This window comes from Piliocolobus tephrosceles, chromosome 16 (genome assembly GCF_002776525.5).
Source record: "Piliocolobus tephrosceles isolate RC106 chromosome 16, ASM277652v3, whole genome shotgun sequence".
Lineage (NCBI taxonomy): Eukaryota > Metazoa > Chordata > Mammalia > Primates > Cercopithecidae > Piliocolobus > Piliocolobus tephrosceles.
In genome coordinates, this window is record NC_045449.1 from 17,993,539 (window position 1) to 18,019,849 (window position 26,311).

At 56.3% G+C, this 26,311-nt stretch overlaps 1 protein-coding gene across 2 annotated transcripts in view; it reads left to right on the forward strand.

Moving 5' to 3' along the window:
* MYO15A (myosin XVA) overlaps positions 1–26,311 on the forward strand; it is a 74,049-nt gene that overhangs the window by 5,134 nt on the left and 42,604 nt on the right. Inside the window, exons 2-17 of one of the 2 annotated variants that reach the window (XM_023191736.1) lie at positions 5,026–8,853; positions 10,924–11,006; positions 11,609–11,672; positions 12,476–12,585; positions 12,927–13,001; positions 13,212–13,302; positions 16,879–16,884; positions 17,288–17,391; positions 17,517–17,580; positions 19,442–19,555; positions 20,211–20,372; positions 23,499–23,612; positions 24,204–24,262; positions 24,349–24,472; positions 25,421–25,516; positions 25,937–26,068. In XM_023191736.1, the coding sequence (XP_023047504.1) occupies positions 5,245–8,853; positions 10,924–11,006; positions 11,609–11,672; positions 12,476–12,585; positions 12,927–13,001; positions 13,212–13,302; positions 16,879–16,884; positions 17,288–17,391; positions 17,517–17,580; positions 19,442–19,555; positions 20,211–20,372; positions 23,499–23,612; positions 24,204–24,262; positions 24,349–24,472; positions 25,421–25,516; positions 25,937–26,068 (5,007 nt within the window). In that variant the 5' untranslated portion in view covers positions 5,026–5,244. Of the gene's footprint in view, positions 1–5,025; positions 8,854–10,923; positions 11,007–11,608; positions 11,673–12,475; positions 12,586–12,926; positions 13,002–13,211; positions 13,307–16,878; positions 16,885–17,282; positions 17,392–17,516; positions 17,581–19,441; positions 19,556–20,210; positions 20,373–23,498; positions 23,613–24,203; positions 24,263–24,348; positions 24,473–25,420; positions 25,517–25,936; positions 26,069–26,311 lie in introns of those variants that run through there. The other variant, XM_023191737.1, reaches the window with a different exon arrangement.

Consider the following 26,311-nt stretch of genomic DNA (forward strand, 5'->3'; position numbering starts at 1 on the left):
TGGGCAGATCACTTGAGGTCAGGAGTTCAAGACCAGCCTGGCCAACATGGCAAAACTCTGTCTCTACTAAAAATACAAAAATTAGTCAGGCATGGTGGTGCATGCCTGTAATTTCAGCTACTCAGGAAGCTGAGGCCCAGGTGGTGGAGGTTGCAGTGAGCTGAGATTGCACCACTGTTCTCCAGCCTGGTTGGCGGAGTGAGACTGTCTCAAAAAAAAAAAGCAAACACAAGAATACAAACTTATATTCTTACCACCCACCTCCCCTGACACACACACACACACACACACACACACACACACACACACTCTCTCTCTCTCTCTCCCTCCCTCCCTATAGAAAGGCCTCAGTAAACACTGTAGTCAACAGGCTGTTCTGCAGCCTGCTTCCTACACTAGCAGGTCCTGGAGCTCGCTCCCTATCAGGACACAGAGATCATCCATATTCCTTGTTATAGCTGTGCTATGTTCCATCCTGGAATGCATTGCGGTGTACTGCGGCAACAAGCAGCTCTGTTTGCGCATCCTTCCCCATAAGGACATGTAAGAGACATCCCCAGGGGTGGATTACTTGCTTCCTTCCTTCCCTCCCTCCCTCTTGCCCTTTTTCTTTTTTAAAACAGTCAATATATAGTCCGCCCTCCATACAATTCACCCACCAAAGTGTACAATCCTGTGGTTTTAGTATGCTCAAAGTGGGCCCGCCTTGTGACCACCGCAGTCCTGTCTTTCTTTTTTTATCTTTTTTTTGAGACGGAGTTTTTGCTCTGGCAATGGCTTGATCTTGGCTCACTGCAACCTCCGCCTCCCAGGTTCAAGCAATTCTCCTGCCTCAGCCTCTCGAGCAGCTGGGGTTACAGGCATGCGCCACCACGCCCAGCTAATTTTTGTATTTTTAGTAGAAACGAGGTTTCACCATGTTGGTCAGGCTGGTCTCGAACTCTTGACCTCATAGGATCCACCCGCCTTGGCCTCCCAAAGTGCTGGGATTACAGGCATGAGCCACGACACCTGGCCCTGGTCCTGTCTTTCTTGAAACCTCTTCCATTAGGTGTAACTTCCCTCGCCCCCACCACTGTACTGGGACCATGCTTGTCACAGTCACCCCTGGAGTTCTAAGGAGCTGCATCCATTAGTCAGCTCTCCGTTCTTGACTAACATGGGCCATGTGCCCATCTGTCATAGCAGCCCCGCCCTCCTGCGCAGCCCCCAGGATCCCACTCCCTCCTGGGCCTCCACCTCCTCCTCTGGCTGGCTTTGTGGTGCTCACTCAATGCCTCCTTGGCTCCTAAGCACTGCAGCCCTGTGGCTCATTCCGTGACCTCTCTTCCCTCTATACTCATTCCCTGGTGTCATCCTCCAGAGCTGTGGCTTCAATGCCATCTAGATGCCGATGACTCCCTAACTGATGTCACCAGCCCTGATGGCTGTGATGGCCCCCTAGCAGTGCCCAGTGCCCAAAGCTGACTCCTGGGCCCTACCTCCTCAACTTGCTCTGCCCGCAGCCTTCCTCATCCTGGCCAATGACCTGACAGCCTCTCCATTCTCCCTGCTGGTCAGCGAGGAAACCTGGGAGCCATTCCTGCACCCTCCTCCATCCCCATCATCAAATCCTGTCAGCCCTACCTGCCACATGTCCCCAGCATCCTACCACTTCTCCACACCTTAACAGCTGGCAGCCTGGTGCAGGAGGACCTCCATGGAAACTTCCACGCTGGCCTCCCTGCCTTCACCCTCACTCCTGCAGCCGCTTTTCCCACAGCAGTAGAGGCTCCTATCAAGACTGAGGTCGAGGCCAGGCTTGGTGGCTCACGATGTAATCCCAACACTTTGGGAAGTCAAGGCAGGAAGATCACCTGAGGTCAGGAGTTCGAAACCAGCCTGGCCAACGTGGTGAAACCCTGTCTCTACTAAAAATAAAAAATTAGCCGGTGTGGTGATGTGTGCCTGTAATCCCAGTTTCTTGGGAAGCTGAGGCAGGAGAATTGCTTAAACCTGGGAGGCAGTTGCTGTGCCAAGATCGTACCATCACACTCCAGCCTGAGCAACACAACGAGACTCTGTCTCAAAAAGAAAAAAAAAAAAAAAAAAGACTGAAGTCGAATTCCATCCCTTCTCTGCCAAAACCCTCCTCCCACGGCTCCTGCCTCACTGGCAGTTGAAACCAAGCCCTCATTGTGGCCCACAGGCCCTGCACGTGTGCCCCTGAACTCTGACCTCACCACCCAGTGCACCCCCGCTGCCCTCCAGCCACCTGGTCTGACTGCTCCTCCACCTGCTTGGGACTGTGCACTGCCCACAGGCTCTCTCCATGGCTCCATAGCCACTAGGCCTTCCCTGACTTCCTGTTTAATGTCACACCCCCACTTCTTGCTGTTCCTTCCACAACACTTGTGCCCCATTATCTGTTACTGATTTTCCATGTTTATTGGCTCTCCCTCCACCCGCATTTGGTAACTGCATGAGGGCAGGGTTTTTCTCGGTTTTGTTCACAGCTGTGTCCCCAGCACTTAGACGGTGCCTAACATGCAGCACACTTCCCACAGAGGCTTTTGAATGAAAGGGTGAGTGAGTAAATGCTGGCTACAGGACCCTTAGGGAAAGGGGCCAGGCTGACTGAGGAATCCAGGTTGGGATAGCTATGGGCAAGCACTGGAGAGGTGTTGGTGCCTGTTGGAGGCCCTGGTTTGCCCAGTGGCTTGGTCAGAGCCCTCCCCCTCCAGGCAGGAGCAGGTTATGGGATCAACTCAACTATGCTCCTGGCTCTGCCCAGTGTCCTAAGCCACTGCAAGCCCAGTGATTACCCAGGAGCTCAGTGGGCAGGAGGGCCTAGTAAGGGAGGTAGTGCTGAACCCGGCCAGGCCTGGGTTCTGTCTTCCCAAGCCAGGTGGCCTCGAGCAAGTCCCTTCACCTTTTGAGTCTGAGTTTCCTCATCTGGAGAATAGAGATACTAATAGTTCATATCTCACAGACCTGCTGTGACCATTGTGCCACACACCTGACTGGGGCCTCACTCTGGAAACTGGCTCCAAGAGGAGCTGGGGCAGGTGTTGATATCTTTGGGCTCAGAAAGAATGTCTTAGCTGGGCGCCGTGCCTCACATCTGTAATCTTAGCTTTTTGGGAGGCTGAGGTCGGTGGATCATCTGAGGTCAGGAGTTTGAGACCATCCCGGCCAACATGGCAAAACCCGTCTCTACTAAAAATACAAAAATTGGCCAGGCGTGGTGGCACATACCTGTAATTCCAGATATTTGGGAGACTGAGGCACAAGAATTGCTTGAACCCGGGAGGTGGAGTTTGCAGTGAGCCAAGATTGTACCACTGCCCTCCAGCCTGGGCAACAGAGCGAAACTCTGTCTCAAAAAAAAGAAGAAAGAAAGAACATCTGTCCTGTCCTTCATTTTTCCTCAAGCGGACAAGAGCCACTGCCCAAAAAAAGAAGGAAGAGTGGGAAGCCCCTCAAACTCCTGCTCTGCAAGAGGCCCATTTCCTGCACATATCCCCTAACTTGCCCCAAAAGCCCTCCATCCAATTTATCTGGTTTCCATCAAGCCCTATTCCCCATCCCTGTGAGACTGCCTGCACCAGGCACCAACAGCGCCTGGTGCAACTCCTCTGAGTGGCTGGGCACTGACTGGCTCCAGGTGAATCTTGGGGAGGAGGAGCAGGAAGAAGAAGAAAGTGAAGAGCCGAGAAAGTGAACAGGGGGAAGAGGCAGACAGGGGGAGACCTCCCCTGCTGCATGGTCCCCTCTCTGCTCCTGCCACTTGCCTGGGAAGGCTCCTCCCTGTCCCTGTTTCACAGCTGAGCACGCTGAGGCTCTGAAGCCACTGATCTGAGGGCGTGGAGCTGGCAAGTGGCAGAACCAGGGCCAGAACCTTGCTGCTCTGGGGTTGCCTATGCTAAACCTTAAACAACCAAAGAATTAGCTCTGGGACCAAAAGACTGAAGCAGAGTTCAGTAAGTAGGGAGCTTGATGTTAACTGAGGTCCATCTTGAGAAGGGGGAGGAGGAAAAGGAGGAGGAGAGCTGGTTCTGAGGCTTCAGGTCTCAGAGCTGCCACTCCCCACCCCCACTGGCCTGCCCAGTTTTTTCCACTGCCAACCTCTTTTAGTGCAGGTTCTCAAAAATGAGTTAGACTGGCCACCAACCGAACTTTGGACATGCAGTCTTAGGTCAGGCCATATGAAGCAATCAGCTATGCCCAGAGAAGGCAGGAAACATATGGCCATAGCCTACCCAGCCAGGGCAGAAAGTAAGAGGAGAGGACAGGGCTAGGCAGGGACCCCAGACAGGAGCCAGCAGGAGGCATCTCCAGTTACCCAGCAGCTCCATCAGGTCTTGCTTCCTTTTGGTGAAGGAGACAGAGCATAGTTTATCGCTCCCATTCTTCAGAGGAAACTGAGGCCCAGAGAGGACAAGGGCTTTCCTGGACCCACACAGCCAGTCAGTAACAGAGCCTAGGGTCAGAGTCAGGCCTGACCCACCCTCCATTTCTGCCTCTCTACCCCGCTACATACACACACAGAAGTGGAGTTCCACTGAAACACCACTCCTTGCCCTGCCTTCTGAGCCAGCAGCCTGGCTCCCCACCCCATGTATTATTCAGCTTCTGAGAGCCAGCCAGCTACCATTACACTGACCGCAGCCCAGCACCTGCTCTGCCCATTCCCCTCCTCCCTTGCCCAGGATCTAGAGCATTCAAACTTCTCCAAGATGACTTGGTGGGCTTTGACCATCCCACCCTGGGCTCCACTTCTGGTCCAGTGCAGGTGTGCTGGTGATTTAGGGCAGGTGGCATTCCATCTCTGTGGCTCAATGTCTTTGTCTGTGAAGCTGAAATGACCCAAGGGCTCCCTTCAAGGGGTTGAGCCAGCTGTGGCCTAGGAAGGGCCTGACCAGGATGAGCACTGATGTTGCCATGACGACTCCAAGGCAAGAATGTCTTCCCCAGCACAGGCCTCATAGGCAGGCTTCCCCATCCCGGTAAACAACACCCACACACTTTCCACCACTGCTCTAGGGTGAAACCCAAGGCGCTCTAGAGGAGATGAATTATGGATCCGCCCTCCCAGAATCCTGGCTCAGCCCTCCCCACGCCATCCGGGGCCAGTCCAGTCTGCTCCCAGCCCGAGGAGGCCGCGTGTCCAGTGGCGGCCAGGAGACCGAGCAGGTCCCTGTGTCTCCAAGTCCCTGAGTTCGTGACACCGGCCCCAGGCCGGGTAGAGAGCAGGCAGCCACCATGGCGAAGGAGGAAGATGATGAGAAGAAAGCCAAGAAAGGGAAGAAGGGGAAGAAGGCACCGGAGCCAGAGAAGCCCAAACGGAGCCTGAAGGGGACGTCGCGGCTCTTCATGGGCTTCCGTGACCGCACACCCAAGATCTCCAAGAAGGGCCAGTTCCGCAGCGCCTCGGCCTTCTTCTGGGGCCTCCACACCGGTCCCCAGAAGACCAAGCGCAAGAAGAAGGCCCGCACTGTGCTCAAGTCCACGTCGAAGCTCATGACGCAGATGCGCATGGGCAAGAAGAAGCGGGCGATGAAGGGCAAGAAACCGTCCTTCATGGTGATCCGCTTCCCAGGCCGCCGTGGCTACGGCCGCCTTCGGCCGCGAGCCCGGTCACTCAGCAAGGCGTCCACGGCCATCAACTGGCTCACAAAAAAGTTCCTCCTCAAGAAGGCCGAGGAGTCGGGCAGCGAGCAGGCCACGGTGGACGCCTGGCTGCAGCGCTCGAGCTCTCGCATGGGCTCCCGCAAACTCGCCTTCCCGTCCGGTGCCGAGATCCTGCGGCCCGGGGGCCGGCTCCGGAGGTTCCCCCGCAGCCGCAGCATCTACGCGTCAGGCGAGCCCCTGGGCTTCCTGCCCTCGGAGGACGAGGCCCCGTTCCATCACTCAGGTTCCCGTAAGTCGCTGTATGGGCTTGAGGGTTTCCAGGACCTGGGCGAGTATTATGACTATCACCGTGATGGCGATGACTACTACGACCGGCAGTCACTCCACCGCTACGAGGAGCAGGAACCCTACCTGGCGGGCCTCGGCCCCTACAGCCCGGCTTGGCCACCCTACAGTGACCACTACTATGGGCACCTGCCCGAGGACCCCTACGACTACTACCACCCTGACTATTACGGTGGCCCCTTTGATCCAGGGTACACCTACAGCTACGGCTATGGCTACGATGATTACGAACCCCCATATGCACCCCCGTCGGGGTACTCGTCTCCTTACAGCTACCACGATGGGTACGAGGGTGAGGCGCACCCATATGGCTACTACCTGGATCCCTATGCACCGTACGACGTGCCATACCCGCCCTATGACCTCCCATACCACACTCCCTACGATGTACCCTACTTTGATCCCTACGGGGTCCCCTACACCGTCCCGTATGTCGAAGGCGTCTATGGCGGTGGGGACGAGGCCATCTACCCTCCCGAGGTGCCCTATTTTTACCCAGAGGAGTCGACCTCGGCCTTTGTGTACCCCTGGGTACCACCGCCCATCCTGTCGCCCCGCAACCCGTATGCCCACCCCATGGATGACATCGCCGAGCTGGAGGAGCCGGAGGACGCAGGCGGGGAGAGTCAGGGGACCTCCTTCCGCCTGCCCAGCGCCGCCTTCTTCGAGCAGCAAGGCATGGACAAGCCCGCCAGGTCCAAGCTGTCCCTCATCCGCAAGTTCCGCCTCTTCCCGCGACCCCAGGTGAAGCTGTTTGGGAAGGAGAAGCTGGAGGTGCCCCTGCCACCCTCTCTGGATATTCCTCTGCCCTTAGGGGATGCGGACGAAGAAGAGGACGAGGAGGAGCCGCCCCCGGTGCCCGCTGTGCCCTACGGCCACCCTTTCTGGGGCTTCCTCACGCCACGCCAGCGCAACCTCCAGCGCGCGCTGTCTGCCTTCGGCGCCCACCGGCGCCTGGGCTTTGGCCCCGAGTTTGGCCGCCCGGCTCCTCGCCCTGCCACCTCGCTGGCGCGGTTCCTCAAGAAAACGCTGTCGGAGAAGAAGCCCATCCCGCGGCCTAGGGGCAGCCAGAAGGCCCGGGCGGGCGGCCCCGCGGTCAGGGAGGCGGCCTACAAACGCTTCGGCTACAAGTTGGCTGGCATGGACCCGGAGCGGCCCAGCACGCCCATCGTGCTGAGGAGGGCCCAGCCACGCGCTCGCAGCCGCAACGACGCGCGCCGCCCTCCCGCGCCCGCGCCCGCGCCCGCGCCCAGGACGGTCTCCCACTGGAGCGCGCTCCTGTCCCCGCCCATGCCCCCGCGGACCCCCAGCCCCGGGCCCCCGCCTGCGCCGCCCCTCTCCCCGGCGCTCTCGGGCCTGCCCCGGCCGGCCTCGCCCTATGGCTCCCTCCGCCGCCACCCGCCGCCCTGGGCCGCCCCAGCGCACGTGCCCCCGGCGCCACAGGCCAGCTGGTGGGCCTTCGTGGAGCCCCCTGCCGCGAGTCCGGAGATGCCCCCCGACCTACTGGCCTTCCCCGGGCCCCGACCCTCGTTCAGGGACTCCCGCGGGCGAGGGGCGGCCTTCGGCTTCCCCGGGGCCTCCCCACGGGCGTCGCGGAGGCGAGCCTGGTCACCACTGGCCTCGCCCCAGCCCTCGCTGAGGAGCCTGCCGGGCCCCGGCTACCACTCACCCTTGGCGCCCCCGTCGCCTCAGCTGTCCTTGCGCGCGGGCCCCTTCCAGCCACCCTTCCCGCCCCCTGCCCGCCGGCCCCGCTCGCTGCAGGAGTCCCCAGCCCCACGCAGAGCCGCGGGGCGCCTGGGCCCACCCCGCTCGCCGCTGCCGGGCTCACCCAGGCCGCCCTCGCCGCCCCCGGGGCTGGGCCACAGCCCGCGGCGCCGCTCCCTGAATCTGCCCTCGCACCTCCCGCACACGTGGCGGCGCCTCAGCGAGCCACCCACTCGGGCCGTGAAGCCGCGAGTGCGCCCGCCCTTCCACAGATCGCCCGGGGCCGCAGCCAGGGCCTGGCGGGCGCCCCTGGAGCACCGGGAAAGCCTGCGAGAAGCCGAGGACTCAGAGGTGCCCTGGACCGTGCCCCCGCTGGCCCCCATCTGGGACGTGGACATGCCTCCCACCCAACGTCCACCCTCCCCCTGGCCAGGAGATGCAGGCAGCCGCCGAGGCTTTTCCAGGCCACCCCCTGTGCCGGAAAACCCCTTTCTCCAGCACGTAGGCCCTGTGCCATCCACCACCCTCCAGCCTGAGGATGCAGCTGCTGATATGACCAGGGTCTTCCTGGGCAGACACCATGAGCCGGGTCCTGGACAGCTCACCAAATCAGCCGGCCCAACCCCTGAGAAGCCTGAAGAAGACGCCACCCTGGGAGACCACCAGCTGCCAGCAGAGACCAAGCCTCCAATCCCAACACCTCCCAAGGATGTCACACCCCCCAAGGATGTCCTCCCAGAGCAAAAGACATTAAGGCCCAGCCTCTCATACCCACTGGCTGCGCGTGAGCAGACCAGGGCCACATGGCCACCATGGCACCGCTGGGGGACACAGCCCCAAACCGCAGCCCCCTTGGCACCCACCAGGGCCCCAGAGCCCCTGCCCAAGGGGGGCGAGCGGCACCAGGCAGCCCCTGGGCGTTTTGCTGTGGTCATGCCTCGTGTGCAGAAGCTGAGCTCTTTCCAGCGAATTGGGCCTGCAGCCCTGAAGCCTCAAGTCCAGCCAACCCAGGACCCCAAGCCAAGAGCCTGGGGTCTTCGCTGGTCCTGCCTCTGGCTTCGGGCAGATGCCTATGGACCCAGGCCACGAGTACACGCCCACCCCCAGTCCTGCCACCTGGGCCCTGGAGCCGCCTGCCTGTCCCTTAAGGGCTCCTGGGAGGAGGTCGGCCCCCCAAGCTGGCGGAACAAGGTATGGGGGCACAGATTACAGGGAGGGCTTGAGGGTTCTGGCCTAGGAAACAGGGCAAGAGAGACAGCCTGAGGAGCTCTGTGCAATCTTGGAGAGCGGCTGCCTGCTGGGGACTCAGTCTCTGGGTCTGTAAGTTGGGGAGAACAGCCTGCACCTCCCAGAACCTCTGGAGGGTTGAACAAGGGGATGCCCAGCACAGGCAGGCACAGGACAGAGACGTGGGAAACGGCTTCCAAGTCGCTCTGGGGAAGGATCTTTGTTCATCTTAGCCTGGGCCCTGGGCAGCCCTGCCCTGATCCAATCTGGATGACAGGTCTGGCCCTAACTTCCCCTCAGAGATTTTAGCCAAGCCAGATGTGAAACTGCAAGACATGCCTATCCATCCTGTTCCACCGCACATCCAGGTCTGTGCGGTTCCTCCTATCTCCTACTGACCCTGCCCCAAATTAGAGCCTCCTCTTTCCTCAAGATTTTTGCTGTCCTTTGAAGTCCCCTGGGCTGCAGGATTCTGGAATAGGTCAGGGTGAGGGGCTCAGGATCCAACCCTCTAGCCTCCTCATTGCACAGAGGGAAAACTGAACCAAGAGTCCTTCTGGAACCCCATGTGGGGTACAGGGTAGGCAGCCCCTCTGAGGGGTGCCCAGCCCATGCCTGCCTGCCACACTCAAGGTGGAACTCGAGCCTGATGCTGGGTGGCCCTTGGCCAGGGTGCGTGGTCACCGGAGCCTCTCCCGGGATGCCGGGGTGGTGGGCGGGGCAAGCAGGGGCGGCAGGTGCGTCTCGGCCTCTGCAGACTGTGCCCAGCGGAGCGGGCAGCCAGCCGGGCCCAACAATGGCAACTGGGGCAGCCTGGCTGCTGGGGGGGCCCTGGCCCCGGCGGCGGGTGCCCCGTGCCGTGTGGGCTGCAGCATTGCGGGAGCGGGGCGCAGGGCGCCTAGGGGTGAGGGGCAAGGATGCCTGGGCCCTCCTCACCCTGGAATACGTGAGTGGCTGAATTATTCAGGGTCTGAGGCTGCTGGCAAGCACTTGGGCAGATGGGTGGGCTAGAGGCCAGGGCAGAAAAGGTGATACTCGCTGTGCCCTACTTAGCAGCCCAGCGACAGGCATGCAGGGCTCCCTCCTGGTGTCCTCTTTCCTTGCCTGCTCAGGGTGCCACTGGGATTGGAGAGGCTGAGGGTGCACATGTGTGTGCTCCCAGTCGTGTGGATCCTGCGCAGGCCTGCATGCCTGAGCATGTGTGCGCGTGTATACCATGGCCAAATGACAAAAGCTGGTGTATGAGATCTGAGCACATGTGGCAACCCTGGGGGTCAGGGTTGTTTGCCCACCCTCTGCCCATGTGCACAGATGTGCGTGCAGAGAGGAGACCCTGCAGCCCAAAGATGGCATCAGGACTTCCATTCTCCAGACCCCCAGGGTAGGGAGGGACCCAGCTGTGCACCCAGATGTATGTGCCAAGTGGACAGGTAGAGCATGTGCCTGCACACTATGTGCCTCTAGCCAGGCCCCACAGGCCTGCATGTGTGCCCACAGGCCTACAAGAACACCTGTGTGCCTGGGAGTTGTATGAGCTGTAAATGCCATTGAGTGTGGGTTCATATGCAAGCCTCTACACGTTTTCCCCGGGATGAGCATGGGGGTGTGGTGCTAAGACAGTCTCCATCTCTGCCCTCCTGGAGGCCCCATGCATCAGGTCACAAGTGTCCTTTTGAGTTGTCACACAAACCAACACATGGGGTCTGCTGGTGCTGGGACAGCTGCAGTTGGGAGGGAGCTGGCACATGCACCTATGTACCTGCTCATGCCTTTGCTCACCCCCCAGGGCAGGACACTTAGGAGCTCATGGGAGCGCCTGCCTGGGCACTGAGGTCATGCGTGTGTCTCATGTGTGAGGGTTGCATGCAGGTTCCGGGGGCCACAGCATTCTGTAATGAGGAGACTTGCAGGACCCACCTGGCCTTGGGGTTCCCTCCCCAACAATGGTAGCAGGCCCCAGGTATGACCAAGCCAGGGGCCAGTGGGGGCGGGGGACGCCCTTCAAACTGCAGACACAGCCTCTCTCTCACACAGATGCACTCCATCCGAAACCTGCCATCTGTGCGGTTCCGCGAGCAGCACCGGGAGGATGGTGTGGAGGACATGACACAGCTGGAGTGAGTGGGCAGGGCTGGCGGGGTCAGCAAGGTGTCACCATGGGGTCCCCACCCTCCCAACCAGAGCGGCTCCTCCTGCAGTTGCCTCTCACCTCCCAGGACATTTTCAGAGCCTCAGTCATGAAGTGTCACAAAGACTAAATGTGGTGTGCTTTGTGAGTTAGATGGACTTTGGTTCAAATCCTAGCCCCACCACTCGCTAGCTGGCAGATGTTGGACAAATCGCTTTGCTTCTCTGCGCCTCAGTTTCTCATCCACAAAATGGGAGTGGGATGGCTGTGGTGAGGATGCCGGCACATTGGAGGTGCTCAAAACAAGAGGGCCGTGTTGGTCAGCAGCATCATCTAATCATGGTGATCATGTAAGAGTGTCCCCCAAACCTCCAATGAAGTAGGTACAATGATTATCATACCCATTGGACAAATGAAGAAACAGGCACAGACAGGTGAAGTAATTTGCCCAAGGTCTCCTAACTGGTTGGTGTCAGAAACAGGACTTGAACTCAGGCCTATCTGATCGAGGCACTGCACTGAGTCGGGGAGGGAGACTCAGGCCAGAACCAGCCCTGGGGGCGCTGATGGCTTCTCTCTGTGCCCTTCTAGAGACCTCCAGGAAACCACTGTGCTGTCCAACCTCAAGATTAGATTTGAACGGAACCTCATCTACGTAAGACCTAGGGCTGGCCCTGTCCTGGGCCTAGGTCAGGAAGGCAGCTGCCTCCTGGGGCCGGGTGGGATGCACAGATTTCTCTTGTGGGCCCTAGCCCCTGTGGCCTCTGGTTTGAACTCTGAGTTTCTGTCATTTCAGCATAGAATGCCAGAGCTTAGAACTAAAATCTGAAGTCTTAAAACACAGTCTTAGAATGGTGGATGCCAGAGGCAGAAAGCTGGAGACAGAGAATCCAGAAATATGCGACACCCCCACCACCCGGGACCTGACAGATAGAACTTCCAGAGTCCTAGAATCCATAGACCCGGACCCCAGAGTGGGGACAGTCAGAGGGGTTGGAGGGGAGCCTCTGACCTGAGAATGACAGAACAGAGGGCCAGGGGCCCAGAGCCAGTGTGGAAGACAAGGACACCCAAAAGGGCTCTGGCCACATCAGGATCCTCTGAGTTCCCCAACTACCCACTCCAGGCAGTGGAGGTTTGCCCTCAACAGGAGCCAAAAGTTCCTGGAGCCTGGTCCAACTATGAACAAATGAAGTAGGCAGGAGCCCACCCAGGATCATGGCTGTGGGGTTTTACTCACTCCAGACTCCTCTCAGCTCAGCCTGCTGCAGTGCCTGAGATTCCATTGTTAGAGCACATAGCCCAGCAAGCTGGTAGAGAGCTCTAGATGGGAATCCTGAGTCCAGGCAGCCAGGTATCTGTCTGTATGGAAACAGAGAGCCAGGCTTCCAGCGTAGGGGAAGGAGGGACACAGGTCTGCAAGGAGCCATGACGCTGAGGCCACCATCTGCCCAGCAGACATACATCGGGAGCATCCTGGTGTCGGTGAACCCATACCAAATGTTTGGAATCTATGGGCCGGAGCAGGTGCAGCAGTACAATGGACGGGCCCTGGGAGAGAATCCCCCGTGAGTGTCTCGGGGGCGGGGCGGCTGCCCTGGGGTCTCTTGGGCCCCTCTTTCCCCTGCTGTGCGAGCCTGGATCCCAGCTGCACCCCAGCCATGAGTCAGAGGTAAATGGGGAAAGGCAGCCCACCTACTCAATCTGACAGTCTCTCTCCAGGCAGGGCCGCAACCACAGGTTGGAGGGCACTGTGGTTCAGACCAGGATGGGGGTGGGACCATTCCCCCAACAAGGTGAGGGGTAGGCCGGATTGACTGTTTGACTGGATACAGATGCTCCCTGCCCAATCCCTGGGAGGTTTGGGAGCTTACAGGCAGGGGCCGGCTCCAATGACCTTTCTCCCCAGGCACCTCTTCGCTATTGCAAATCTCGCCTTCGCCAAAATGCACGATGCCAAACAGAACCAGTGCATAATCATCAGGTGAGCGGGCTGCCTTTACGTGGGGGATAAATGGGGGACCTTAAGTAGCAGGCCTGCATCTGGCCGGAACTGCTGTGGGACCTTGGGAAGATTGCCTGATACCTCTGGGTTGGCCTGCTGCACGTATCCTCTTGCTTCATGATGGGGGTCAGGGTGCACCAGAAGAGGCAGTAAAAGGTTGGAACTCACTCTGCCCCTTTGCTTGGTCAGTGGAGAGAGCGGCTCTGGCAAAACTGAGGCCACCAAGCTGATTCTGCGCTACCTGGCCGCCATGAACCAGAAACGGGATGTCATGCAGCAGGTGAGTCTACTTGTCTCCCCAGGACCCTAGGATGAGCACCCTTTGATAAGCACACCTCATGTACCCCCCAAGAGGCAAGGCTCCTTGGCCCACTAGAAAGATGGGGAGGCTGAGTTCCAGAAGGGGGCCTTGCCCAGGGCTGCTTTTTCTGCCACCCGTCCCAGGGGTGTGCCTGCCTATGCTTCCGTGGCAGCTCCCGGTTCCAGCCCTCCAGGTCCAGTTCAGAGTGGAGACCACATAGGGAAGGGGAGTCATCCCATCTCTCCCTCCTGGCCTCACCTTCCTGGTCATGGCCCTGGGGCCACCATATTCTCATACTCAGAAGCTATGTAGCCCCCAGCTATCAAGAGGCAGGGCAGGCCTGAGTGTGGGTTAGGCAGTAGATGCCAAGCCAGAGTCTGCAGGATTGGAACTTTGCTGACAAAGACAGTGCTAAGCTCTCTGAGCCTGAGAATAGTAGAACCCCATCCGTTCCCTCAGTAAAGATCTACTGAAGACCTACTGTGTGTGAGGCCCAGGCTAGGCACTGGGGAGGAGTAGCGGCAACTCAGGCAAATGTTCACACCCTCATGGGAACTTTATTCTAGTGGTGAAGACGGGAAGAAAAATATATATACACTTATATACAAGTAAATTACATGTACGTGAAAGGGTAGATGGTGAGTTGCGGAGGAAAAAAGTGGAGAGAAGGGTGGGGAGTGTTGGGGGTTGCAATCATAAGTGTGGTGGTCAGGGTAGGCTGTACAGAGAAGACAAGAGAGTGGGCTCTGGGAATGTCTAGGGGAACAGTGAAGAGGCAGAGGGAGGAGCGCCTGCAAAGGCCCTGAGGTGCAAGCAGGTTGGGTCCAGGCATAGGTCAAAGCCAGCCAGCAGCCTACAGAAGACAGACTGGGGTGTGAGAGGGAGAACTGTCGGAGGGTGACCCCAGACATTCGGTCTGAGCCACAGGCAGCACAGAGGCAGGCTGGGCAGTGGAGGAGGAGCAGGTTTGTTGAGAAGAGGTGTCTGCTAGGCATCTGCACAGAGATGGCAGAGAGGGGATGGATGCACCACTAGCCTGGAGCTCAGGAGAAGGCGGGGCTGGCCTGCCAGCTCAGACTCCAGAACCACAGACGCAGACTTCCCCAACCCTGGGGCCCACAAAGGTTTGCACATGACCACAATGTCCTAGCCAGTGGTGAACCTAGCAGGGTGATCCTGGGGGCATAGGTGGGGGCTGCTCAGGCTTTGCTGTCAGGTTCCAGCCTGGCCTGGGCCCCTCTGATGCCTGCCTTGGCCTACCAGGTTCTCCCATCCCAGTTCAGGCCTTCTGATGACCAAACAGATCATCCCTTGCTCCAAGCAGAGTTTTCAAAACCTTTCAGGTCAGATTTGTGGCATGACTAGCTAGGTAGGCAGGGAGAGAAATAAGTGTACCTTGTGCGCCTCCTGTGGCCAGGCACAGTGCTGGGTTCCTTCAGTTATTGTCACACCAGAGCTTTATGGCAACCGTGGGAGGCAGGTACATTTGCGTGCATTTATAGATGGGAACACTGAGGCCTGAGAAGGGAGGAGTGAAGCTGTGCAGGAGCTTGGATTTGCAGTCCATGGCAGAGAGCTGTCAGGGAGGACGGATGGAGCTGTGGATGTGGCTGAGTCTGGGAGTTTCTGTGTGCCAGGTACACAGAATGTGTGAGGACAGGCCTGCCAGCTGTGATGACCATGGGGCTCCTTTCCTAGACATGGCTCTCCTCTCCTCAGATAATCAAACAGTCCAGTTCTAGGGTCAGTTTTAGGCATGGCTAGATCCAGAATCTTAAACAATGTCTGTTGTCTTGGTTCCACCCTCCCCCATGTATGGGCATCATCTTCAACCTGTCTCCCATTGGTCAGGAAGCTGGCACCATAATGATCAACCCTCCCAACATTTCAGAAATGAAACATTCAGAGCTCCGTCTCACTGGGCAAGTTTTGGTCATATGTCCTCACTGAAACCAATCACGTAGCATGGGGAATGCCCTGCCCTGACTGACTGAGGCCTGGACCACAGGTTCCACCCCTCCGGTGTTCACCCACTGCATCCGCTGGCTTTCTGCCCTGCTGTATGCTGGGCACCAGGAACAGAGAAGCAGCCAGCCTGTCCTCAAGGGCTTCCCAGACTAAGGGATAGTACACAGGAAAGCCCAGGCAGACCTTGACTCATTGAACAATCACAGGCCAGCCCCCATCCCTCTCTGGACCTCAGTTTACTCCTTTATACAATGGGTGCAGTATTTCCTGGACTAAATGGGACAGATGGAAGGAACTGGCCCCATCCCCAAAATTACAAGTATTGTTTCTGTGGTGACTGGACCTCCTTTGCTTCTTTCCTAAAAGATTATCCTGAGGAAGTGCCTCAGCTAAAGAAGGTGCCATGTACACACTAGGCCCATGCTCATCACTCGAGTGGATTCTGGAGTCCCTGGGCATGTCATTTCACCTCTCTTTAAGCTTCAGTTTTCTAATCTGCAATACAGGGGTGATATTAGTACCTACCTCATGGGATTGTTAACAATGGCATTATCAGGGCAATGTGTCTGGCACACAGTAGGTGCTTAAATAGGTGGGAGCTTGCGATCAGCCAGGGTCACCTTTAGGCAGCTCTGCCCATGAGATGCTATTCCTTTTTTGTTGTTTTTTTTGGTTTTGTTCTGTTTTTATTTTTGTTTTAGACAGTCTCGCTGTGTCGCCAGGCTGGAGTGCAGTGGTGCAATTGGCTCACTGCAACCTCTGCCTCCCGGGTTCAAGCAATTCTCCTGCCTCAGCCTCCCGAGTAGCTGGGACTACAGGTGGGCACCACCATGCCCAGCTGATTTTTTGTATTTTTAGTAGAGACAGAGTTTCACCGTGTTGGTCAGGATGATCTCCATCTCCTGGCCTCGTGATCCGCCCACCTCGGTCTCCCAAAGTCCTGGAATTACAGGCGTGAGCCACCATGCCAGGCTGATGCTATTCCTTTTTCCATCCCTTTAGCAGATATTTTTTGAGGGCCTACTAAGCACCAGGTCCGTTTAGATGCTGGGGACTCAGAGATCTGTGCCTGTAGGATTTGACAGTCTAGTGGGGAGACAGACAATACCCAAGAAAATAGAGAGTTTGCCAGTGGGGCTAAGGGCTACCAGGGAGAGAATTCTAGTGGCCTTCCTGTGAGAGGTGAGGTTGGGGGGGCATGCAGGTGCATGGGAGCAGTGGCGTCTAAGCAGAGGGAACAGGATATGCCAATGGTCAGAGGCAGGAGTGGGCCTGGGTGTCAGAGAACAGTGAGGAAAGCCAGGGCGGAGGTTCAGGGATCCTTGGCTGGTAGTAGCCATGGGGGAGGGGAGAAGAGGACATCCCCAGAGCCGTTTGGAAGGCAGATTCAGCATATTTTCATACCTTGGAGACCCAATGGCAGTCCCTAAGCCTAGAACCCTGGGGTCTCTGAGCCTCACAGGTTTTTGCTAGTCCCTCCCTGGTCTGAGGCTCCTAGTCTCCTGGAGAGAGAGGTGGTGGGTCCTGCTAGTGACTCCATTCTGTTCTTGTCTCTCTCTTTGTCCTCCCTCCTGGGCGCTCTTGAAGATAAAGGTACTCTGTGTGTGTGTGTGTGTGTGTGTGTCCGGGAAAATGTGTGTGGATGTGCCTGCTCCTGTGTGGGTGGAGGGACAGGCAGGAAGGGACATCCAAAGGCCTGTCCTGGGCTGGGCTGGGGCTTGTGGTCAGGGGCTGCGGTGGGGGACCATGGAGGCTGGAAGACTGGGAGAGGGAAAGCATGGGACTTGCTGTGTGGGAGTTGGGCAGCATGGGGTGGGGGACCCTGGGGGACACTAGACAGACCTCAGGATTCTCTAGGGAGCCCACCTCTGGTCACCCCTCATAAAGGGAGGTCCTTGGGGAGGCCTGTGTCTGGGTGTCCCCAGCTAAGCCCCCAACCCAGGCCCCCACAACAGTGCCTGGCCCCTCAATTCCCACATCTCCTTCTGGAGTCCAGATCCTGGAGGCAACACCCCTCTTGGAGTCCTTTGGTAATGCCAAAACCGTCAGGAACGACAACTCCAGCCGCTTTGGGAAGTTCATGGAAATCTTTCTGGAAGGGTGAGTTGGGACAGTGGAGGGCCTCCCAAAAGCTTTGCAGTGTCTTCCATGTCCCGCCACAGCCCCTCGGAGCCAACACCAGCCCTCCTACCCCCACTGAGAGCTGACTATTCTCCCCACCCCAGGGGCGTGATCTCCGGTGCCATAACCTCCCAGTATCTGCTTGAGAAATCCAGGATCGTGTTTCAGGTGGGCCAGCCCCTCCCAGGCCTGTGTGATGGGCAGGGTGGGGGTGGGAGGTACAGATACTCAGAGCCTGGCCCCTGGTGGGGCTGGGTAGATGTGAAATTAATGTATGAATACATGCGTACATGTGTACATGTGAGCCCGGGACCTCCCCTCCCCGACCCTCCTCCAGCCACAGTGGCTCCTCCCTGCCCCACAATACACAGGCACACTTCTGCCAGGACCTCTGCACCTTCTGTTCCTTCCCTCAGGAGCACTTATCCCTCAGGCGCCTGCTTGGCCAAACCCCTCACCTCCTCCAAGTCTCCCCTACAATTTCAGCCACTCGGGAAGCTCCCCATTTAAAAACGCAGCACCTCTCCATCCCATCAGAACCCCCACCTCCACTGCTTTATTTCTCTCCAGTGTACTTATGTTTTTTTTGTTTTTGTTTTTGTTTGTTTTTTCGGAGATGGAGTCTCACTCTGTCAGCCAGGCTGGAGTGCAGTGGCACGATCTCGGCTCACTGCAACCTCGGCCTCTTGGATTCACGCCATTCTCCTGCCTCAGCCTCCCGAGTAGCTGGGACTACAGGTGTCCGCCACCACGCCCGGCTAATTTTTTGTATTTTTTTTTTTTTTTTTTTTTTTTTGAGACGGAGTCTCGCTCTGTCGCCCAGGCTGGAGTGCAGTGGCGGGATCTCAGCTCACTGCAAGCTCCGCCTCCCGGGTTTACGCCATTCTCCTGCCTCAGCCTCCTGAGTAGCTGGGACTACAGGCGCCCGCCACCTCGCCCAGCTAGTTTTTTTGTATATTTTTTAGTAGAGACGGGGTTTCACCGGGTTAGCCAGGATGGTCTCGATCTCCTGACCTTGTGATCCGCCCATCTCGGCCTCCCAAAGTGCTGGGATTACAGGCTTGAGCCACCGCGCCCGGCCTAATTTTTTGTATTTTTAGTAGACATGGGGTTTCACCATGCTAGCCAGGATGATCTCGATCTCCTGACCTCGTGATCCACCCACCTTGGCCTCCCAAAGTGCTGGGATTACAGGCGTGAGCCACCGCTGGGATTACACCGCACCCGGCCATATTTTATGTTTTTTTTTGAGACGGAGTCTTGCTCTGTCACCCAGGCTGGAGTGCAATGGCGCCATCTCGGCTCACTGCAAGCTCCGCCTCCCGGGTTCACGCCATTCTCCTGCCTCAGCCTCCTGAGTAGCTGGAACTACAGGCCCCCACCACCACGCCCAGCTAATTTTTTTTTTTGTATTTTTAGTAGAGACGGGGTTTCACAATGTTAGCCAGGATGGTCTCGATCTCCTGACCTCATGATCCGCCCGTCTCAGCCTCCCCAAGTGCTGGGATTCAGGCGTGAGCCACCGTGCCTGGCCATATTTTATGCTTTAACCAGTGATTTGCTGATGTCTATCTCCCTAGCTAGCGGGTGGGCTCCATCAGGACAGAGGTTTCTCTCTGCCTTGTTCCCCGCTGTGTCCCAGGGGCCTAGGACAGGGCTTGGTGCACAGGAAGTGCTCAGCCATCAAGAAGCTCTGTGTGTGCACATGTGGTCTATGGACACATATGTATGTAGGTGTGTGTGGCCGGTACACATAAGAGAAGAAGAGTCCCTTTTCTCTTATTTCTCCTAACCAAATAAAATCTCACCAGAACGCTCTCAACCTTCAGTCATACCAGGGCACCTCTGCTTCTGCCCTCACCCGCAGCTGGCTCCAGGCTGGGAGCCCCAACCATCACAGAGGCGTCTGTTCTCATTTGCAGCCCGCTGTGTGCATGTGCATTTGTGGGCAGGCTTGGGCCTGTATGTGTGCCTGGGGGTCACCTAGGTAGGTGGTTCCCTTCTCTGTGCCCACCTACCCACTCTACAGGCCAAAAACGAGAGGAATTACCACATCTTCTACGAGTTGCTGGCTGGGTTGCCTGCCCAGCTCCGGCAGGCCTTTAGCCTGCAAGAGGCTGAGACCTACTACTATCTGAACCAGGTGAGTGCCAGCAGGCATCTGAAGGCCCCTAGCCCTGGTCCTCCCGCCCTAACACCCCTGGGTGGGCTAAGGGAGGTGAGTTGTGAGTGATGGAGTGTGAAGGTGATGGAGATTTGGGGAGAGTGAGTTTGGATTTAAGACATCTCGTCGCAGTGAGGGGGACCAGGAGTCTTCTGGGTCCAAAATGGAAGCAGAAAAGGCCTACCTGACTTCATTCATCTGGAACCCGGAACAGAACCTACCAGTTTAGAGTTACTACACTTCCCCTCTCTGTGACTCAGTTTCCTCACCTGTAAAATGGGGACAACATAGTACCACTTTGCAGGGATGTAGTGAGGCTTAGATGAGGAAATGCATGTAAAGAGCTTAACACAGGGCCTGGCATGCAGTACATGCTCAGTAAACACTGACTACTCTTTTCATTATTATCACTGGGCAGCTACAAAGGTCAACAGGTGACAACCCCTGCCACACATTGCACTTAGAATCTATGAACCCTGTCCTCTGCCCTGCTCAGAGCCTTCGTGCCCATGAGAGTGGAAAGAGAGCTTGAGTGACCAGCTCAGGCCACACTGCTGGTCAGGGCAGAGCAGGACTTGGAGGGCTCCCCAGCCCCACCCAAGCTCCCTGATCCTCAGCCTCTGCCCTCACGCAGGGTGGGAACTGTGAGATAGCAGGAAAGAGCGATGCAGATGACTTTCGCCGACTCCTGGCTGCCATGGAGGTGCTGGGCTTCAGCAGCGAGGACCAGGACAGCATCTTCCGTATCCTGGCCTCCATCCTGCACCTGGGCAACGTCTACTTTGAGAAGTATGAGGTGAGGGGACGCCAGAGCCTGCCATGGGGCCCTCACCCTCTGGACTTGGCCGTCTTTTCCAAGGCCTTCTCTGTTTCCCTTTCAGATTACACTATTCACACATCACTTGTTCCTGTTTTTTTTCCTTTTCCTTTGGGGTTGTTCATCTTTTTCCTCCTTATATGTATTAAGGAAATCAGCCTTTTGTCTCTGACATGAATTGCACATATATCTTCCAGTTTGTCATTTATGTTTTAACTTTGCTTACAGTGTTTTTTGGTGGTTTTTTTTTTTTTTTTTTTTTTTTTTGGTGGGGAGGAGTCTCACTCTGTCGCCCAGGCTGGAGTGCAATGGCGCAGTCTTGGCTCACTGCAACCTCCGCCTCCCAGGCTCAAGTGATTCTCCTGCCTCAGCCTGCCGACTAGCTGGGATTATAGGCACGTGTCACTACCACCCCACTAATTTTTGTATTTTTAGTAGAGACGGGGCTTCACCATGTTGGCCAGGCTGGTCTTGAACTCCTGACCTGAAACGATCCACTCACCTCGGCCTCCCAAAATGCTGGGATTATAGGCGTGATCCACCGCGCCCAGCCCTTTGGTGTTCATTTTATTTTATTTTATTTATTTTTATGTATTTATTTTTTCTTTGAGATGGATTCTCACTCTGTCGCCAGGCTGGAGTGCAGTGGTGCGATCTCGGCTCACTGCAACCTCTGCCTCCCAGTTCAAGCGATTCTCCTACCTCAACCTCCTAAGTAGCTGGGACTACAGGTGTGTGCTACCACACCCAGCTAATTTTTGTATTTTTAGTAAAGATGGGGTTTCATCATGTTGGCCAGGATGGTCTTGATCTCTTGACCTTGTGATCCGCCCACCTCGGCCTCCCAAAGTGCTGGGATTACAGCCGTGAGTCACCCAGCCCGGCCTGTTGGGTTTTTTATGCAAATTGTTTTAAAATTATTTTTAGGTAGTTCATTTATCAATCTTTTCCAGTATATTTAAATTTTACATTTGAAATTTTAAACTTCTTTTCATTTTTAGAGAAACTTCCTAAAATTATAACAGCCTTCTTCCATAACTTTTTCTAAGACCTTTTATGGATTTTGTGAGTTTTAAAAAACATTTAAATCTTTGATCCATCCAAATTTACCCTAGTAAGGTGTGATGTAGGAATCCAACTTTTTTTGCCAGATGTTTACTCAATTGTCCTAATCTCTTGATTGGAAAAATACATCTTCATTAGCTGAGTATGGTGGCTCGTGTCTGTAATCCCAACATTTTGGGAGGCCAAGGCAGGTGGATTGCTTGAGCCCAGGGGGTCAGGAGCTTGAGACCAGCCTAGGCAACGTAGCAAGGCCCCATCTCTACAGAAAAAAAATTATATATAAAAAAGAAAGAAAGGCCGGGCGCGGTGGCTCAAGCCTGTAATCCCAGCACTTTGGGAGGCCGAGACGGGCGGATCACGAGGTCAGGAGATCGAGACCATCCTGGCTAATACGGTGAAACCCCGTCTCTAATAGAAAATACAAAAAACTAGCCGGGCGACGAGGCGGGCGCCTGTAGTCCCAGCTACTCGGGAGGCTGAGACAGGAGAATGGCGTGAACCCAGGAGGCGGAGCTTGCAGTGAGCTGAGATCCGGCCACTGCACTCCAGCCTGGGCGGCAGAGCAAGACTCCGTCTCAAAAAAAAAAAAAAAAGAAAGAAAAATACATCTTTATCATGTGCTAAGTTTATACATACATTTATGTCTAATTCCAGACTTTCTATTGTGCTTTGTTTATTTATGTACTGTGTCTATGACTACACTGTTTTTTTTCTTTTAATCGGCTTTTTTTTTTTCTTTTTTTTTTAAGACGGAGTCTTGCTCTGCCGCCCAGGCTGGAGTGCAGTGGCCGGATCTCAGCTCACTGCAAGCTCCGCCTCCCAGGTTCATGCCATTCTCCTGCCTCAGCCTCCCAAGTAGCTGGGACTATAGGCACCCGCCACCGCGCCCGGCTAGTTTTTGTATTTTTTAGTAGAGACGGGGTTTCACCATGTTAGCCAGGATGGTCTCCATCTCCTGACCTCGTGATCCGCCCGTCTCGGCCTCCCAAAGTGCTGGGATTACAGGCTTGAGCCACCGCGCCCGGCCTCTTTTTATTTTTTGAGACAGGGTCTCACTCTATGGCCCAGGCTGGAGTACAGTGGCACTGTCATAGCTCACTGCAGCCTCAACCTCCTAGGCCCAAGCGATCCTCCTGCTTCAGCCTCCTGAGTAGCGGGGACTACAGGTTTAGGCCACCATGCCCAGCACATTTTTTAGACAGGGTCTCACTATGTTGCCAGGCTGGTCTTGAACCTCCTGCTTCATTCTATCCTCCCACCTCAGCCTCCCAAAGTGCTGGGATTACAGACATGAGCCACCGTGCCCAGCCTGTTTCTGTTTTTTACTTTTTAATTTTTTTGAGACGGAGTTTTACTCTTGTCGCCCAGGCTGGAGTGCAATGGCACGGCCTCAGCTCACTGCAATCTCCGCCTCCTGGGTTCAAACGATTCTCCTGCCTCAGTCTCCCGAGTAGCTGGGATCACAGGCACCCACCACCGTGTGTGGCTATTTTTTTTTTTTTTTTTGAGACAGAGTTTCGCTCTTGTTGCCCAGGCTAGAGTGCAATGGCGCGATTTCGGCTCACTGCAACCTCCACCTCCCAGGTCAAGCAATTCTCCTGTCTCAGCCTCCCGAGTAGCTGGGATTACAGGCATGTGTCACTATGCCCGGCTAGTTTTGTATTGTTTTTTTTTTTTTTTTTTTTAGGGGACGGAGTCCCACTCTGGCCCCCGGGCTGGAGTGCAGTGGCCGGATCTCAGCTCACTGCAAGCTCCGCCTCCCGAGTTTACGCCATTCTCCTGCCTCAGCCTCCTGAGTAGCTGGGACTACAGGCGCCCGCCACGTCGCCTGGCTAGTTTTTTTGTATTTTTTAGTAGAGACGGGGTTTCACTGTGTTAGCCAGGATGGTCTCGATCTCCTGACCTCGTGATCCGCCCGCCTCGGCCTCCCAAAGTGCTGGCATTACTGGCATGAGCCATAGTGCCCGGCCCTGTTTTTCATATGAACTTTAAATTCGGCTTATCTAGTTCAAAGCACATTCCTGTTGGTATTTTGCATAGATGGATGCACAGGAGGTGGCCTCAGTGGTGAGTGCCCGGGAGATCCAGGCCGTGGCAGAGCTGCTGCAGATCTCCCCTGAGGGTCTGCAGAAGGCCATCACCTTCAAAGTGACCGTGAGTCTGTGGGCCTCTGGCCTTCAAACAAAGCTTTCTACCAAGGCCTGGACAGAGCTGCCTTGTGCTGATCCTTCGTGGGCAGCCTTTCCCTCTCTCCTGCTCTCTCTGTCCCTGGGTCAGGCATGGAGGGGAGTAATTTCAGACCCCAAAGACATTTCAGATTCCAATCTCAGACTGTTGCATAGGCTGTTTCCTCTACCTGGAATGCTCTTCCTCTTTTCACACCTACCCATCCTTTAAGAGCCTATCTAGGTATCCCCTCCTCTAAGAAGCCTTCCCTAATCTTTGGCCGGGTCAGTGCCTCATCTGGTCTTTCACAGTCCTAGGCCCATTCCCCCTTCCCAGGGTTGATCTCATTGTATCTGCTGATGCCTCTGTCTCCCCCATTAGACCTGCAGTCCCCACCACTACCAGCATTACCAGGCAGAGCTGGGGTGGGGGTGGGGGTGGTCCTGCCTAGTCTCTGTGTGCACAGTCACTGTATCCCTCCAGCCTCCTTTCCCCATGCTCCCACTCCTCTAGTCCCCTGGGGGCTTTCTGGAGGCAGTGGCCAGCCTGCTGTCACTCAAGGGCTGTGCCCCTCCTTAGGAGACAATGCGAGAGAAGATCTTCACGCCCCTAACTGTGGAGAGCGCTGTGGATGCCAGGTGAGGCCGCACCCTGCCCTGCCTGAGCCCCGAGGCCCAGCACCCCACACAGTGTCCTGCTCACACTAGCACCACCTCTGCTTCAGGGATGCCATCGCCAAGGTCTTGTATGCACTGCTGTTCAGCTGGCTCATCACCAGGGTCAACGCACTGGTGTCCCCAAGGCAGGACACGCTGTCCATTGCCATCCTGGACATCTATGGTTTCGAGGTGGGGCCATGTAGGAGGCTGAGGGGCAGGGGACATAGGCAAGGTCTCACCTCCCTCAGGCATCTTGGGCTGCCCTTCCCATCCCTTTCTGTGCCTGCAGCTGGTGCCCTCCTCCCTTCATGAACCCCTCCCTGTCACCATCTCCCTTGTCTCCTTTCATTTTCTTTACTCACCACAAGTACTCCCAAGGCCTCCGGGCCAGGCTCTGTGCTGGGCAATACCAGCTGCCCAGAAAGGACCAGCCAGGGCCCTGCCCTTGGGGAGCTTCCGGGTGAGGCTAGGTGGGAGTGGGGGCAGACTCTGACAAGCCTATATGCTCCAGTGGGCACCTTTAGTTCACCTGGGCAGGAATGGGGAAGGCTTCCTGGATAAGGACGAGACACTCCTAAGACCCAGCAAAGGCACTATAGGTGCAAGGAACAGAATATGCAAAGGGTGGGAGTGGTGGTGGGGCATGGGGTCTGGGACTGGACTTCGTGTGTGGGGGAGGGGTGACTACTATGCCAGTGCACAGCAAAGGAAGTGGCGAGGGATGGGGCAAGAGCACGATGCGGCCATCACAGGCACTCACGTGGCACCTGTTATGTGCCAGGTGCTGTTCAAAGCACTTTGTTAATTCACTTCATCCTTACAGTAACCCTGTGAGGCAGGTACTGTCAGTATCCTCATTTGACAGATGGGAAAACTGAGGCATGGGGCTGTTATTCAAGGTTATGTAGCTAGAAAGTAGCCGAGCCAGAATTTGAACCCAGGCAGAAGGCCCCAGAGCCTTGGCCATCAGCCACTGCCTGTCAGGTTCTGTCCTGGGTGCAGCAGGAGCCGTGGAGGGTTCTGAGCTGAGGGTCTGTGGTTGAGCTCCAGCTCTTTGAAGTCGCCACCAGGGAAAGCAGGGCAAACAGGCTGGTGGCCAAGGAAGGACCAGTCCCAGCCTCCCCATCCACCTGGCAGGACCTGAGCTTCAACAGCTTTGAGCAGCTGTGTATTAACTACGCAAACGAGAACCTTCAGTACCTTTTCAACAAGATCGTCTTCCAGGAGGAGCAGGTGTGTGGGCCCCATTAATACTCCTGTCCCTGTCTTGACTGGCCAGTGGACCTCCTTGGAGACAGATGAGGATATACTGGTTGTTTAAGGGCAATTCTGATATCAGTAGACAGCAGAGGGAAAGGCATTCTAAGCTGGGGACCAGCCCATGGGAAGGTCTCTGTTCTGGAGGGAAAGGTGCTGAGGTGCTGGGCTCAGAGAGGAGTCCCCTTGGGGAGCCCTTCTCCTCTACTGAGCTGTCCCAGGCAGAGGGAGCAGCAGGACGCTGAGTTGGTTCACGCTGCCTTATTAGGGGGTGAGTTCCCTGTTCTGGGAGGTATGAATCCTTTAGATTCAGCCTGGGAGGGAGGGAGGGTGGGTAGGGTGGGTGGGCCCTGGACAGGGATGGGAGGTTGAGCTGCTGCTGCCCACTGCCTGCAGGAGGAGTATATCCATGAGCAGATCGACTGGCAGGAGATCAACTTTGCTGACAACCAGCCCTGCATCAACCTCATCTCACTGAAACCTTATGGCATCCTGCGAATCCTCGATGACCAGTGTTGCTTTCCCCAGGTGAGCTGCAGGCACTGTGTGAGCCTAGTCAGGTCACAGCTCTCTCAGCCTCGTGTCCTCATCCCACCCTGACTCCTTCATTCCTCTCTGCTCTGGCCTGAGGAAGGCAGTGGGGGGTTGGGACACCCAACCTACTATTCATATCCTGGGGTGATTGAGGCCAGATGGGCAGCTATGTGTGTTCAGAAGAGAGGCTGCACCAGCCTGGAAAGTCACAGAAGGTTTCCTGGAGTAGGTAACCTT